The sequence below is a fragment of the Balaenoptera musculus genome, chromosome 1 (genome assembly GCF_009873245.2).
Source record: "Balaenoptera musculus isolate JJ_BM4_2016_0621 chromosome 1, mBalMus1.pri.v3, whole genome shotgun sequence".
Lineage (NCBI taxonomy): Eukaryota > Metazoa > Chordata > Mammalia > Artiodactyla > Balaenopteridae > Balaenoptera > Balaenoptera musculus.
Genome location: NC_045785.1, coordinates 43064015 through 43082005, shown reverse-complemented (window position 1 = coordinate 43082005; position 17991 = coordinate 43064015). Strand labels below are relative to the sequence as shown.

At 39.3% G+C, this 17991-nt stretch overlaps 1 protein-coding gene across 4 annotated transcripts in view; it reads right to left on the bottom strand.

The window, feature by feature from the left end:
• OSBPL9 (oxysterol binding protein like 9) overlaps positions 1-17991 on the bottom strand; it is a 169057-nt gene that overhangs the window by 134923 nt on the left and 16143 nt on the right. For all 4 annotated transcript variants that reach the window (XM_036832033.1, XM_036832018.1, XM_036832028.1 and 1 more), the window contains exon 2: positions 9156-9206. In XM_036832033.1, the coding sequence (XP_036687928.1) occupies positions 9156-9206 (51 nt within the window). The remainder of the gene's footprint in view (positions 1-9155; positions 9207-17991) is intronic.

Here is a 17991-nt window from a genome sequence, read left to right as displayed (position 1 = left end):
TAGCTCTTCTCTAAATGTTTGATAGAATTCACCTGTGAAGCCATCTGGTTCTGGACTTTGTTGGAAGACTTTTAATCACAGTTTCAATTTCATTACTTGTAATTGGTCTGTTCATACTTTCTATTTCTTCCTGGTTCAGTCTTGGAAGGTTATACCTTTCGAAGAATTTGTCCATTTCTTCCAGGTTGTCCATTTTATTGGCATAGAGTTACTTGTAGTAGTCTCTTAGGATGTTGTGTATTTCTACGTTTCTGCGGTGTCTGTTATAACTTCTCCTCTTTCATTTCTAATTTGATTGATTTGAGTCTTCTCCCTCTTTTTCTTGATGAGTCTGGCTAATGGTTTATCAATTTTCTTTACCGTCTCAAAGAACCAGCTTTTAGTTTTATTGATCTTTGCTATTCTTTTCTTTGTTTCTATTTCATTTATTTCTGCTCCGATCTTACGATTTCTTTCCTTCTGCTATCTTTGGGTTTTGTTTGTCCTTCTTTCTCTAGTTCTTTTTGGTGTAAGGTTAGATTGATTATTTGAGATTTTTCTTGTTTCTTGAGGTAGGCTTGTATAGCTATAAACTTCCCTTTTAGAACTGCTTTTGCTGCATCCCATAGATTTTATATTGTCGTGTTTTCATTGTCATTTGTTTGTAGGTATTTTTTGATTTCCTCTTTGATTTCTTCAGTGATCTCTTGGTTATTTAGTAACGTATTGTTTAGTCTCCAGGTGTTTGTGTTTTTTACGTTTCTTTCCCTGTAATTCATTTCTAATCTCATAGTGTTGTGGTCAGAAAAGATGCTTGATATGATTTCAACTTTCTTAAATTTACTGAGGCTTGATTTGTGACCCAAGATGTGATCTATCCTGGAGAATGTTCCGTGCACACTTGAGAAGAAAGTGTAATCTGCTGTTTTTGGATGGATTGTCCTATAAATATCAATTAAATCTATCTGGTCTATTGTGTCATTTAAAGCTTGTGTTTCCTTATTAATTTTCTGTTTGGATGATCTGTCCATTGGTGTAAGTGAGGTGTTAAAGTCCCCCACTATTATTGTGTTACTGTCGATTTCTTCTTTTAGAGCTGTTAGCAGTTGCCTTATGTATTGAGGTGCTCCTACGTTTGGTGCATATATATTTATAATTGTTATATCTTCTTCTTGGATTGATCCATTTATCATTACATAGTGTCCTTCCTTGTCTCTTGCAACATTCTTTATTTTAAAGTCTATTTTATTTGATATGAGTATTGCCACTCCAGCTTTCTTTTGATTTCCATTTGCATGGAATATCTTTTTCCATCCCCTCACTTTCAGTCTGCATGTGTCCCTAGGTCTGAAGTGGGTCTCTTGTAGACAGCATATATATGGGTCTTGTTTTTGTATCCATTCAGCAAGCCTGTGTCTTTTGGTTGGAGCATTTAATCCATTCACGTTTAAGGTAATTATCGATATGTATGTTCCTATGACCATTTTCTTAATTGTTTTGGGTTTGTTTTTGTAGGTCCTTTTCTTCTCTTGTGTTTCCCACTTAGAGAAGTTCCTTTAGCATTTGTTGTAGAGCTGGTTTGGTGGTGCTGAATTCTCTTAGCTTTTGCTTGTCTGTAAAGCTTTTGATTTCTCCATCGAGTGTGAATGAGATCCTTGCTGGGTAGAGTAATCTTGGTTGTAGGTTCTTCCCTTTCATCACTTTAAGTATATCATGCCACTCCCTTCTGGCTTGCAGAGTTTCTGCTGAGAAATCAGCGGTTAACCTTATGGGAGTTCCCTTGTATATTATTTGTCGTTTTTCCCTTGCTGCTTTCAATAATTTTTCTTTGTCTTTAATTTTTGCCAATTTGATTACTATGTGTCTCGGCGTGTTTCTCCCTGGCTTTATCCTGTATGGGACTCGCTGTGCTTCCTGGACTTTGGTGGCTATTTCCTTTCCCATGTTAGGGAAGTTTTCGACTATAATCTCTTCAAATATTTTCTCTGGTCCTCTCTCTCTCTTCTCCTTCTGGGACCCCTATAATGTGCATGTTGTTGCGTTTAATGTTGTCCCAGAGGTCTCTTAGGGTATCTTCATTTCTTTTCATTCTTTTTTCTTTATTCTGTTCCGCAGCAGTGAATTCCACCATTCTGTCTTCCAGGTCACTTATCTGTTCTTCTGCCTCAGATATTCTGCTGTTGATTCCTTCTAGTGTATTTTTCATTTCAGTTATTGTATTGTTCATCTCTGTTTGTTTGTTCTTTAATTCTTCTAGGTCTTTGTTAAACATTTCTTGCATCTTCTTGATCTTTGCCTCCATTCTTTTTCTGCAGTCCTGGACCATCTTCACTATCATTATTCTCAATTCTTTTTCTGGAAGGTTGCCTATCTCCACTTCATTTAGTTGTTTTTCTGGGGTTTTATCTTGTTCCTTCATCTGGTAAATAGCCCTCTGCCTTTTCATCTTGTCTATGTTTCTGTGAATGTGGTTTTTGTTCTACAGGCTGCAGGATTGTAGTTCTTCTTGCTTCTGCTGTCTGCCCTCTGGTGGATTAGGCCATCTAAGAGGCTTGTGTACGTTTCCTGATGGGAGGGATGGTGGTGGGTAGAGCTGACTGTTACTCTGGTGGGCAGAGCTCAGTAAAAACTTTAATCCTCTTGACTGTTGATGGGTGGGGCTGGGTTCCCTGCCTGTTGGTTGTTTGGCCTGAGGCAACCCAACACTGGAGCCTACCTGGGCTCTTTGGTGGGGCTAATGACAGACTCTGGGAGGGCTCACACCAAGGAGTACTTCCCAGAACTTCTGCTGCCAGTGTCCTGTCCCCACGGTGAGCCACAGCCACCCCCCGCCTCTGCAGGAGACCCCCCAACACTAGCAGGTAGGTCTGGTTCAGTCTCCTATGGGGTCACTGCTCCTTCCCCTGGGTCCCAATGCACACACTACTTTGTGTGTGCCCTCCAAGAGCGGAGTCTCTGTTTCCCCCAGTCCTGTCGAAGTCCTGCAATCAAATCCCAGTAGGCTTCAAAGGCTGATTCTCTAGGAATTCCTCCTCCCGTTGCCAGACCCCCAGGTTGGGAAGCGTGACGTGGGGCTCAGGACCTTCACTCCAGTGGGTGGACTTCTGTGGTATAAGTGTTCTCCAGTCTGTGAGTCACCCAGCCAGCAGTTATGGAATTTGATTTTACTGTGATTGCCCCCCTCCTAGCGTCTCATTGTGGCTTCTCCTTTGTCTTTAGATGTGGGGTATCTTTTTTGGTGAGTTCCAGCATCTTCCTGTCAATGACTGTCCAGCAGCTAGTTGTGATTCTGGTGTTCTCACAAGAGGGAGTGAGAGCACGTCCTTCTACTCTGCCATCTTGGTTCCTCTCACCAGGAATTATTAATTACAACAGTAACCACCATTCATTAAGAACCTAAGTCCCTTATTATAAATGCAAAAAACAAAAAATAAAAGAACCTAAGTCCCAAACATTGTGTTTGGATACTTTTTTTTTTTTTTGGCCATGCCAGGTCAGTTGCTGCATGCGGGATCTTCTAGTTGAGGCATGCGGGCTCTTAGTTGCGGCATGCATGTGGGATCTAGTTCCCAGACCAGGGATCAAACCCAGGCCCCCTGCATTGGGAGCGTGGAGTCTTACCCACTGGACCACCAGGAAGTCCCATGCTTTTTAATGTATCAGTTAATTTGATATTCATAATTATATGAGTAAATGACATGAGGCCATTCCAGAGCTAAAGGAAATAGGACTCAGAACTGAATAGATGAGTTGCCTGAAGTCACAAAGCTAGTAAGTGGTAGAATCCAGATTTGAATTCCATTTCATTTTTGGTCTGTTCTTGTCTCTACCACACACTGCCTCTTTAATGCTACTACTTCTCCATTTTTCAGATTTTACCTGGAAATGTCGATGTTTTGCTTTTGGTGAGTCTCAGGACAAAAAATCAGACCCCAGGACTCAACCAATATTCTACTTTTCCATCAAGGCAAGGGCACCATCTAGTGGCCACACTTTGCCACCAATACAGTCAAAGAATGTAGAGGGGAAGGAAATGGTTTTCCTCCACTGGTTTTACATGTCTTTGCATCAAGTTGGAGTATCTGCACTGACTCTTCTAGGCAAGAAGAACAGGAGCCCAGGGACTTCCCTGGTGATCCAGTGGTTAAGACTCCGCACTTCCACTGCAGGTGGCACGGGTTTGATCCCTGGTCGGGGAACTAAGATCTCTCATGCCTCATGATACGACCAAAAAAAACAAAAAAAAAACAGAAGAAGAGGAGCCTGGTAACATTAAGGACTGTACATGGTTTTGGAATGAGACAGACCCAAGTTCAATCCCAGATTCACCATTTACTAACTGTGTGACTTTGGTAAGTTACTAAATGTAACATGAGTCTCAGTCTCCTCATTCGTCAAATGAAATAACACCGTTAGCCTGAGAGGATTATCATGGGAATGTCAATGAAAATCAGCCAGCACAGTAACTGATCCAAAGAGCTTCCTCGATAACTGCTGGTTCCTCTTCCTAATCTTCTTTCATGTAGCCTAAAACCACACGGGTATTTTGCTTCTTTTTTTTTTTTTTTAAAGAAAACACATCCATACCACTAGCTCATGCTGTGTTTAACATAACTTCCATACTTCTTTTGTATGCAAACTATAGTAGAGGCAAATTCCCCAAAATGTATTCCTTATTTTTATAAACACATGAAATTAACAATAAGCATTTTTTGAGTACCTACTTACAATGTACCAGGCACTTATGACAGTGGATGGGAACTCACTATTGACTGGGGAAAAAAGACTACTTAACATGTAATACCATGTAAAAGTACTGTCATGGATATAACTGACAAATGGAAGAGAACCAAATCTGTTAGAAGGATGTGGATCAGGAACGCTTCATGAAGAAACACCATTTGAAAAGTCTCTTAAAAGATGAGCTCACCAGATAAGGGCACAGAACATTCCTGACATAAGAAAAATATGTCAGAAGCAATGAGGAAACATGAAGAAGTACAGTGTGGTTGGAACATAGGATGGGATGGATGAAGAGACGGGGAGAGATCTGTGGTACAGGTCAATGACAGCTCGTTGAGCTCATCTGGAATCTAGATGATAGGTGCATTATCTATCACCACCATTGTCATCATCATCATCATCATCCATAGCAGTTATCATATATTGGATATACACTATGTGCCAAACTCTGTACATGCATAATTGCTAAACCTCACAACCCTGCAAGTTATATGTTATTTTCACAGAGGTTAAGAAATTTGCCCAAAGGCACAGAGTCAGTAAGGAGTGTAAGCTGAGTGAGATTCAGCTCCAGGTCTCTCTGATTCTACTACACTAGTGGTCCCAATCTTGGCTGTACAACACAATCACATGGACAATCTGTTTAAAAATAAAGGTTTCAGACCCAGTTCTAAAACAGTATATCTCTAGAGAGTGGGACTTGAGAACCTATATTGCAAACAGACTCTCCAGATGTTTCCTAAATAGGAAGCCAAATGGCAGTTCTGCTTCTTGAAAATACCACAGAGCCTCTTAAAACACACACACACACACACACACACACACACACACACACGAACACTACTAATTTACAGCTTCCATCTATGTGTCAAGTGCCTAATCCTCACAAAATTCTGCAACGGTATTATAATCCCCAATTTAAAGGAGAGAAAAGTCAAGCTCAGGGGGCTTACAGATAGCTTCCCTCTTCCAGTCAACAAAGCAAGGAGCAAAAACAAGATTCAAACACAGGTATGTCTAGTTCTTCTTTGTCATGCTGTGTGGTAGAATTCTAAAATACCCACCCCCCAAATGACCCTTGCCCCTGTATTCTCTCCTCCCCTTTGAGTGTGAGTGGAAACTATGAATATGATGAGATGTTACTGCAGTGATTATGTACAGGATGAGTAATCACTGAAGTGATACATGGCAAAAAGATTATCTGGTGGGTGTAACCTATTCTAATCATGTGACGTCTTTTAAAAGCACAGTGTTTTCTGCATCTGGTAGCAGAAATGAAAAGTCAGAGAGGTTTAAAGCACTAGAAGGATTCTATGCACCATGCTGACTTGAAGATGGAGGGGCCACATGACAAGGAGTACGTGCAGCCTCTAGAAGTTGAGAGCAGATCTCAAGCTGACAGCCAGCAAGAAAATGAGGACCTCAGTCCTGTAACCACAAGGAAGTGAATCCTGCCAACAACCTGAATAAGCCTAGAAGCAGACTCTCGCCTTGGAGTCTTCCTCAGAGCCTCCAGATAAGAGCCCAGCCTGGCCAATATCTTGATTTCAACAAGGAGAGAACCTTTCTGAGATGTCCGATCTACAGAACTGTAGATAATAAGTGGTGGGAGTTTTTTAATTGTGGTAAAGTACACATAACATAAAATTTACCATTTTTAAGTGTTCAGCTTAGTGCCATTAAATACATTCACATTGTTGTGCAGCCATCCTAACCATCCATCTCCAGAATTTTTTCATCTTCTCAAACTGAAATTCTGTACCCATTAAGCAAGAAATCCCTAATCCTACTTGCCTCAGCCCCTGAAATCACCATTCTACTTTCTGTTTCCATGAATTTGACAACTCTAGGTACCTCATATATGTAGAATCAAACAATATTTGTCTTTTTGTGACTGGCTTATTTCACACAGCATAATGTCCTTAAAGTTCATCCATGTTGTAGCATGTGTCAGAATTTCCTTCCTCCTTTTTAAGACTAAACAGTATTCCACTGTATGTATATACCACATTTTGTTTATCCATTTATCCATCATATGGACACTGGGCTGCTTCCACCTCTAGGCTATAGTGAGTAACGCTTCTACGAAAAGCACATGTGTATACAAATATCTGTTCAAGGCTGTGCTTTCAATTCTTTAGGAGATATATATATATATATATATATATATATAAGTTTTGTTTTAAGTCAATTCATTATCTTGAACACTGAGTAAGTAAAAGGAAATAATCGAGCATTTATTTATCCTGTCTATTTGAACTGTACCACTGGGTAATTAAATAATAGATGAAGAGAAATGTTTCCTTATATAATTATTTCTGATAAAAATTAAAACAAAATGATAAAATATCATAATTTTGCAGCCCCCAAATGGATCTAGCTACTGAGCATCAATAGTTGGTAATATCTGAGAGCTCCCTGGTGGCCTAGCGGTTAGGACTCGGCACTTTCACTGCCATGGCCCAGGTTCAACTCCTGGTTGGGGAACTGAGATCCTGCAAGCTGTGTGACGCAGCCGGAAAAAAAAAAAAAAAAAAAAAAGTTGCTAATATCAATAAAGAGCAAAAACCAGACATCATGTGTCTCCTGATAAAAGAACACAACACTGCCTATAGTCTTGCCAAAGGGATCAAACCTAAGTCTGATCCAGTCTCTGGATCCACCTGCCAATTTGCAAGAAAAGCAGAGAGAGAGGAACACGCTGAATTGCACCAGTATGCAATCAATAAAATCTACATAATGGAAAACTCCTACAGGTCAAAGGGTCTGGATTCTTCAATACATAAATTGCAAACAAAAGATATCAAGTTTTTTTAAATGGGCAATATAAAATATAGAATTTAGGAAAGCAAATCCAAGAAGTGATTCCTATAAAAGAACAATGGTTACTTTAAGAGACAGGGAGTTGGCTGTAATTTGAATGGGGCACATAGAGAGACTTCCGAGGTAACTGGCCAAATTCTATTTCTTAACCTAGATGGTAGTCACAAGGGTTAATAATTAATTAAGCTATATTTAAAAGAAAAAAATAGCACAGTAAATGTAACAATGAGACAGCAGCCCAAATCCAGATTGAATTCGACTGAAGAGCTGTCTCACTGCAGCTCTGCCAAAGTCTCACCATTGAGTCTATCTCAAGCCAAGAAAGCAGTTCATACCAGACTGAGTGGTGACTGAGGTCAATGGCAAGTGGGTAGAAAAGCAATTAAACCAAGAAGGCAAAAGCAAAACCAAAGGAAAGGAAAAAAAAACCGTAAACAGTATAATAAGCTGAATTTTCAAAAATCTTTATGCTATCACATATACACCATCTGTTCAAAACAAGTCTGTCTCATTTCCATCCTGTAAATTCACCATACTTACTCCTATCTCAGTGCCAAAATTTTTCCATTAGAATTTGGGTTTTTTCTCAGAGTTATTTCCCATTTTTACCAATTAACTACTGCTAATAAAGGCAATCGTATGTTTACCAAATATTTACATTTACATCTTCAAAAGTAAGGGTGCAGAAAAAAGATGGCAGAAAGAAAGCAACAGGAGCCTGAAAGAAGAAAAGGCCACTAGAAGCTGATTTACCAAGTTATGATAGAGGTAGGCCCTTCTTTAGATACAGTGGAGTACTAGAAACTATATCCCCAAGGCTGCATTCTTTCTTGTCTTTAGCTATTTGGACAACGGTGGAAACTGAACAAGCAATTGAAAGCAGCTTGAAGCTATAGGCCTGCACTGTCCAATAAGGTAGCCCCTAGCTACATGTGCCTACAGGCCACCTGAAGTACAGCTAATCTGAACAAAGATGTGCCATAAGTGCAAAAGACATAGTGGATTCCAAAGACTTAGTATGAAAAAAAGAATGTAAAATATCTCATTAGTAATTTTTGTATTGATTACCTGTTTAAATAATATTCTGGATATACTGGCATAAACAAAATATATTATTAAAATTAATTTCACCTGCTTTTTACTTTTTAAATGTGATTACTACAAAAATTTTAAATTATGTATATGTGGCTCACATTATATTTCTATTGGACATCACTGCTATAAAAACCATTATTAAATAGTGTTGAACAGGAAGAACTAAGCAGCTGAAAGTGGGGATTTTTCAGAGTTTTTTTCTACTGTTTGCGCTATTGCCAACACTACAACTCATTTAATTTCCAGCCCCTGTCCCTGGATATAAAATAGAGGTTAAAAAAATCAGTAGGTGCATTAAGTCATGGATACAACATTAAATCATGGGCCAAAGGAACTAAGTTCTAGTCCTGGTTCTGGAGTTACCCTGGAGAAGTCTTTTTTTTTCTCTGAGCCTTAGTTGCCTGCCCTAACAATTAGGTAAAGGAGCGAACCTAAATTTAGACTCCCATTAATCTGTCAAAATATTTTTTTCTTTCTATCGGAATTGGTTTTCATAAAAATGAATAAATACTCACTCTGAGTCTAACACATCCTCTGCGAGAGCCTCTCATCATTTTGTCCTTGGACTAAAAGAAAAACAAAAACATTCAATGAATAAAAGATAAACAGACTGTTTTTAATATCATCTAGGGATAAAGAGACAACATTTATAGTAATATTCCTCCCTTCTCCCCATCCCCACCCCACCATCACTTAAAGATAGGAATTAGGAGGTTTAAAATGTTTTGTAGTCTATACAAGTAAAACTAATCCCAGAATTTTATGTGTACCTTAAATGTAGCATATATTACACGATATTTTCATTCCTCCTTCATACCCCTTAACTCTCAACTAAAATATGTTTCTCATATTTTAGTAAGTTTGAGAGTCACCTGGAAGGCAACAAATTACCTGGGGATTTAAGAATCACTCCCAGATGATTCTGACTCAAGCAAACACAAGACCACGTTTTGAGAAACATTGCTTTAACTTTATCTCCTTGCAATTCCCCAAATGGGTCACATTTTTTGCCTCTGAGATTTCTCATCCAATGTCCCTCAGCTTGGAATATCCTTGACCCTGATTTTCTGCCTTGCCAACTGTCATTCATCAAGTGTCCTACCTCCGTCTGATTTGAATTCCCATCCCTGGACTCCCAGAGTCTCCTGTGTGTTCCCTCGTTGTGGCATGCACCATCTTGTGCTATGATGGCTAGTTACTTGTCTGATTCACCCACAGACTGCACATTCCTTAAGGGGTAGAAACTGTATCTGACTTATGTTTCTGAACAGTGTCTGGCATACATTAGGTAATCAAAAAATATTTATTAATAAAATGTTGCTTATCCTTTATGTTTCCCCTACTAGACTGAGCCAAGCAAAGGCTATGTTCTGCATAATAAGCCCCACGTTGACATTCAGTAAATATTTCTAGAATTAACTTAGGCATGTGTAATAAAATAAAGTAAAACCTCAAATAACTAAAGTTTTAAAAATATTTAATACCTCAACAACTGGTATTTTTCTGTACTCCACTATGTGACAAAGTAAAACAAGCCAATATCATGGGGTTATGTTTTCTTGTTTGTTTGCTTGTTTTTAATTTTTTGGCCGTGCCACACAGCATGCAGGATCTCAGTTCCCCGACCAGGGATCGAACCTGGGCCTTCAGTGGTTGAGAGCTTGGAGTTCTAACCACTGCACCACCAGGGAATTCCCTGGGGTTATGTTTTAAAGAAAATTGTCCCACTTTAAACCATAGATGTCCTACATCCATTGTACTGAGCCATAGGCAAACTTCCAGCTATAAGATAACTAAGTTCTGGGGATTTAATGTACAGCATGGTGACTATAGTTAACAATACGTATTGTATACTTGAAAGTGGCTGAGTGAGTTCTCACTACAAAAAAAAAAAGGTAACTATGACAGGTGATGATGGATGTGTTAATTAACCTTATTGTGGTAATCATTTCACAATATATATGTATATCAAATAATCACACTGTACTTAAACTTAATGTTATATGTCAATTATACCTCAATAAAGCTGGAAAAAATAAATTCAATCTTTCTTGGAGATATCTGCATGTCTGTACACAAAGATCTGCCTTACCCTTCTCATTGCAGTACATGCTGTTAATATAGCCAATGTCATTGTTTTCGCTGATTCTTACCTTATCAATGTAACAATATTACAATGATAAATCAAAGTAAACTCTCTTCAAAAAAGAAAAAAATGAAACAAAAAAGCAAAGTACTGAGCTATAGAAATTCATGTTCAGAAATTATTATTGAAGTACTGAAGAGAGTCTTCTTACTTACAAATATAAAGAGGACTCACATTTTATAAAACATTCTCAACATCAAGCAGGGTTGAAAAGAGTTCTTTACTATCAATATAGTTGATAAAAACACAGTTAACAAAAACATTCCCTAAGCATTTAATAGCCCTTTTACCATACCGTATACTTATCTTCCCTCCAAAAGTGTCAAGGCAATACACAAAAATAATAATTAGGTTTGAAAATACCCAATGAGAGTTAGAATACAACTCAAACAAGGTAAGAAACATCCTTGACCCTCTTCCATTTTTAAAAATAAGATTACAGTAAATAGAAAAAGAGTAAGACAGGGTTATAAGTTAGAAAACATTGAAAGAGATAAGTGAAAATAATTAAAGCAAGTATAACTAGGAAACAATCAGACAAATCCAGAATGTGGGACATCCTATAAAATAACTGGCCTAGACTATTTTAAAATGTCCAAAAAAAAAAAAGACTAGCATATAAACGACTGTAATATAGAGCAAAAATAAATTATGTGCATAGAGGCACAAAGTGCTATGAACTACAGAAGGCTCCCTGCCATGGAAAAAGATTGGGAAAGGCAATACTAAAGTGTGACCAGGTCTCAAGGTTCAATCTGGGACTAAATAAAAGGATTCTGATAAGCGAGGGAAGGTAGGAAAAAGAAGGCATTCCAAGCCAAGGGAACAACATCAGCAAAAGCACAGGTATGGAAAACTTTACACATGAGGTCTTCACAGAAGAGTAGACTGATAGCCCAAGCACAGTGTGTGGAGAGGAAGGTGGAGAGAGATGGAGAGACGAGGCTGAAAAGGAGGTATGGGGACCAGGTCCTGGAGGGTCAGAAAAAAACAGTAAGAAGTTAAGGAAATTAAACTTTATTCAATAGTTAATGGAGAGCTACTGAAGGTTTATGAACATTCTCAGTGGTGTGTTATAGAAAAATAACACTGTCAAATATGAGGACTTGGGGAAAAGGGATGATGGTGACATTAATGATACAGCAAAAGCAGCAGCAGCGGCAGCAGCAGATTCTCACTCATTGATACCCTGTATGTCAGTGGTCCGCAACCTTTCTGGCACCAGGCACCGGTTTCATGGAAGACAATTTTTCCACGGATCGGGGGTGGGGGGGGGGACGGTTTCGGGATGATTCAAGCACATTACATTTATTGTGCACTTTATTTTTAAATAAATATATAAATTTATCTATCTACCTATTTATTTATTTGGCTGCATTGGGTCTTCATTGCTGTGCATGGGCTTCCTCTAGTTGCGGTGAGCGGGGGCTACTCTTCGTTGTGGTACATGGGCTTCTCACTGTGGTGGCTTCTCCTGTTGTGGAGCATGGGTTCTAGGTGCACGGGCTTCAGTAGTTGTGGCTTGCGGGCTCTAGAGCGCAGGCTCAGTAGCTGTGGCGCATGGGCTTAGTTGCTCCACAGCATGTGGGATCTTCCCGGACCAGGGATCGAACCTGTGTCTCCTGCATTGGCAGGTGGATTCTTAACCACTGCACCACCAGGGAAGTCCCTAATTCTATTATTATTACATTGTAATATATGATGAAATAATTATACAACTCACCATAATGCAGAATCAGTGGGAGCCCTGAGCTTGTTTTCACTTGCCACTCACTGATAGGGTTTTCATATGAGTCTGCAAGCAACTAATCTATTATGGTCTCTGTGCAGTCAAACCTCTCTGCTAATGATAATCTGTATTTGCAGCCACTCCCCAGTGCTAGCATCACTGCCTCAGCTCCACCTCAGATCATCAGGCATTAGATTCTCATAGGAGCGCTCAACATAGATCTCTCGCATGTGCAGTTCAGAGTAGGTTTCGCGCTCCTATGAGAATCTAATGCCATCACTGATCTGACAGGAGGCGGAGGTCAGGTGGAATGTGAGTGATGGGGAGCAGCTGTAAATACAGATGAAGCTTCACTCACTCACCCGCCGCTCACCTCCTGCTGTGCAGCCTGGTTCCTAACAGGCCACGGTCGGGTACCAGTCCGTGACCTGGGGGACCCCCTGCTCTATGTGATATGCACTTTATACATAGTAAGCCACACAAGACGTTGCATGGTAAAAGTTATGCACATATTATAAATGAAAGTGACACCAGGGAGATCAAGTAAATTACCCAGTTAAATTACACATGTAAAATGTAGCAGAGTTTGACCCAGCAGGTACAATTTGGAATGGCTGCCCTGCAAAGCATTCTCCCAGACCATACCTGCACTCTGCTAGCCTCGAATCCTCCTCCTCTTCCACAATGACACAGAGCCCTCGCCCTCATTTTCTCACCACTCAGCTCCAATGTGGGGCCAAAGGGAAGCTGGTGTGACTAAGTCCCCCAGGCACAGTGAGTGCTGAGGAGTGGTTATCTGACCAAGCTGGTCGATCACAGGACCCACAACCCCAGGGATAAGGAAGGATAGAACCTTTCACAGGGAGTTTTTCTACTGGGGCTGAGCTGATAGGGAAGAGCTCTTTCCTATCTGTTCTTGAAGCTGTGAGGTCCAGTTGCCACAGGTCTTGTGCCCTCTACATGAAGGGTTAACGCATACACGCTGAGGGGAGGAGAGAGGAGAGGCAGAGTCCTAGCTGCAAGTGGTCTCCAGATACACCTTGATCTGAGGCAAACCAGCCTAAGCCAATGCTATTCACTGAATAGCAGGGGTCTTTGTTTGGGGTTTTTTGTTTTGTTTTTTATTTTCCTGCTGTTTGTTTTTTGATGAATACTGGTACTGATGAGAGAAAGGTAGGGCCAACATAACCCCAACTCCAGCAATCTTCCTACCAGGTGCTGTGCTACCAATGTTCTCAAACTTACTAACAAATGTATTTTTTAGCAACTTGGCACGAACATGTCACCAGCCACAAGGTCCAGCACCTTAAGAAAGGATCACTCACAAAACAGATGCTAAAATCTTTTCAGCTAGATAAGAAAACAGAATCCCCCATGAAGCAGAGAGATAGGGGGTGATATGTTCTACTCCTAAGGGGCTCCAGAATTAACAAAGATTGTTGAATTTGGTGGTTGGGTTTGTTGGTTTCTTATATCTTATTAATGCCGAGGGCAGTGGCTTCTGTTACAACGAGACATGCTATGAAAAATTATTTCTAATAATCGTTATGCTAATCCTAATGCTAACCCCAAGGTATTGATGACAGCAATAACACCCATTCCTGTAGTCTCCTTTCTATTTGGGAGAGCACAGACTCCTTAAGCCACCTTGATAGTATTTAATGTACCAGAGAGCCTTCACTAGTTAATGCCTTGTGAGCACTCAGTAGCCCAAAATGTCATCATGCTACTGGAAAGCTACACCAGCAGAAACACTGAGGATTCACAGACCCACAATAATGGAGGAATTTTCCCTATCATTCATCCCTCAAGTTGCCATAGATAACTTCCTCATCTCCCCCTCCCCATTACAGAGGGCCTCATTTGAGCAGCAGTATACTACAGATAGAGCCTTAGGAAAATATACTGAATCGGTACACAAGGGGACAGTGATATTTGGGGTCTCTCCAAGATCCTGGAAGATGGCTGCCTTCCTTCCAAGAAACCAGACATGTATCAGAACAGAGATATAGGGCTTCCCCGGTGGCGCAGTGGTTGAGAATCTGCCTGCTAATGCAGGGGACACGGGTTCGCGCCCTGGTCTGGGAGGATCCCACATGCCGCGGAGCAACTAGGCCCGTGAGCCACAACTACTGAGCCTGCGCGTCTGGAGCCTGTGCTCCGCAACAAGAGAGGCCACAATAGTGAGAGGCCCGCGCACCACGATGAAGAGTAGCCCCCGCTTGCCGCAACTACAGGAAGCCCTAGCACAGAAACGAAGACCCAACGTACCAATCAATCAATCAATAAATAAATCTCAAAAAAAAAAAAAAAAAAAGAACAGAGATATATACAAGATCATCTTTAAGAGCTGGAACAGCCTAGAGGTAATTATACTAATTATGACTAATTATACTAAGTATCAGAAAGTATTAAAAGTAATAGAACTACAGTAGGAAGGCCAGAACCAGAACCAGAAAGCCAGAATAGAAGTGTTGCTGACCAAGAGGTTAGACCTGTTTGGTTCTTGTAATAGGTATGTCTCTAACACAGAGATACTGCATCTTGATATCAATGTCTGATTAAATATCTATAATATAATATATAACTCCCTTTAGTCTGCTTCTGCTTATAAATTTGGCATCCCACATAGCTTGCTTTCAGAGACTATATGTACTAATGAACTAATGAGATAGCCTAAATATGCAGTCTCCTTAACAGTTATGTATCTTGTTATGAATTAACAAATTTGAAAATTAGCTTATGGAATAATTACCACAACGTACATTTAGTGAATATTATTATATGTCAAACAGTGTCATAAACTTTACCTTTTTGTTAATATTTGCTGAGCACTTATATGCCAGACACTGTGCTAGTGCTTTAAATATAATATTAATTAATTCTCACATCAATCTTATGATATAGGTTCTTTTATTATATCCATTTTGTAATTGAGAAAATAAAGGCTCAGAAAGACTTATGTAACCTGCCCACGGACTCACATATAATAAGTGCGATAGAGAGGATTCCAATCCAGGTCTGACTCTATAAGGCCATGCATTCTACCACAGTTACTATAGATCTGGTTAATTTAAGTTTTCTTTCAAAGTTTTTCTGAGCCACAAAGGCTGAGTGTCAAATCAGTGATCCTTCTGAACTCAACAGTATAACTGCCACCCTACAAAGCCTCGCAGCAGTACTTCAGAGGGTGGTACCCCTGCCTTCTGAACTATTGCTGGCATGTAAACCCTTACGTCATTAGATAACAGATACAGGTCCACATCTCTTATCTGAGACTTTCAGATCAAATGTGTTTTGAAATTCACAATTTTTGAAAAGTAATATACATATAGTACATAAACTGTGTCACACCTGCAGTGGAGTCTGAAGTATTAAGCATTTAATTAATTTCACAATTAAGCATACTACTATTTAGGTAGTACAACATATATTTACACTAAGTATGATAGAGATTATAAATAGCCACACAGTTTAAGACAGGCTTTACTTCCAAATGAGAATATAATAAATTTAGAATAAAAACTTCTGGAATTCAGAGACTGAGGGATTTTAGAATTATGGGTAAAGGACTGTAGACCTGTATTTTGATCTAGTGACATCTTACATTGTAAAGTCCCAGGTCTCTCACTATTTCTTAAAAAGGACAATTTTATCTTCAGGTCAGAATTTCAGGCCAGTAGAAAGAGAACCACTTTCACGGGTTTAATTAAGCACAGCTATGATGACAGGGATTGCGCATCCTTTCTAAGAAAAAGTTAAATATTAAATACTAACTAGTAGCCTAAGTGCTACAAATTACTTAAGGTATGTTAATATATATTGGACCTCAATGTATATTTCCTATGTTTGTTTAGTTTTTCAAATACTGCCCAAAATACTAAACAGTGATTAATGTTATTTCACAAAAAAATGATTGAAAGAAATGATGGGGGTGTGTTAAACTCCAGGTGGTTTATGCTGTATATTAGTACTTCTCCCACCAAACTGTGCAGTGATAATCCATTATTATCATTCAACTTCACTTTTCTATTAAAAATTGCCAAGAATGTTTCTCCTTATTTGGAAAAGACTAAGTCAGGGCCCAAGATAATAAGATAATGAAAAGATGAACAGCAAGAAAAGCACTACGAAGATGGGAAAATTTGTACAATGCAAAAATTTTTTTTAACATCTTTATTGGAGTATAATCGTTTTACATTGTTGTGTTAGTTTCTGCTGTATAACAAAGTGAATCAGCTATACGTATACATATATCCCCATATCCCCTCCCTCTTGCGTCTCCCTCCCATCCTCCCTATCCCACCCCTCTAGGTGGTCACAAAGCACTGAGCTGATCTCCCTGTGCTATGCAGCTGCTTTCCACTAGTTATCTATTTTACATTTGGTAGTGTATATACGTCCATGTCACGCTCTCACTTCCTCCCAGCTTACCCTTCCCCCTCCCCGTGTCCTCAAGTTCATTCTCTACATCTGCGTCTTTATTCCTGTCCTGCCCCTAGGTTCTTCAGAACCTTTTTTTTTTTTAAGATTCCATATATATGTGTTAGCATACGGTATATGTTTTTCTCTTTCTGACTTACTTCACTCTGTATGACAGACTCTAGGTCCATCCACCTCACTACAAATAACTCAATTTCGTTTCTTTTTATGGCTGAGTAATATTCCATTGTATATATGTGCCACATCTTCTTTATCCTTTCATCTGTTAATGGACACTTAGGTTGCTTCCATGTCCTGGCTATTGTAAGTAGTACTGCAATGAACATTGCAGTACATGTCTCTTTTTGAATTATGGTTTTCTCAGGGTATATGCCCAGTAATGGGATTGCTGGGTCGTATGGTAGTTCTATTGTTAGTTTTTAAAGGAACTTCCATACTGTTCTCCACAGTGGCTGTATCAATTTACATTCCCACCAACAGTGCAAGAGGGTTCCCTTTTCTCCACACCCTCTCCAGCATTTATTGTTTGTAGATTTTTTTGATGAAATGCAAATTTTTCGTGTTGTTCTTGTATTGCAAGAACAATAGCCAGAACCATGGATTTTTGAAGTCTTAGTCCTAATTCTAAAACTCATCCCACAGATCCCAAATTAGAATGAGGCTATGCTCCAAAAGCTCCTTGTTCAAATTTGGAGTTTAGAATCCAGAACAAATTTTTGCAAAGAAACTGTTAAAAATGGTTCCCAGGTTAGCTAGGAAAAGCACTCAAAATACAGCATGTGAATATCAAAAGATATGGGGAAAGTTGTTATAAATTCAAACATTGCCTAAGAAATTATTTTCTTAAAGAATTTCTCTTAGATGTTGGTGCTTAAGGGAAAGCAGGATTATGAGCAAGAATAAGGAAGTAGGTCAAGAATTCAAGAACTATGCCAAAGGGCTTAAGAAACTTTCAAGGACTTGAGAAGTCAATGATCTGCAATAGACATATTTTACTTTTATAATCAAGGGGAAAAAAAAAACCACTTTTTAA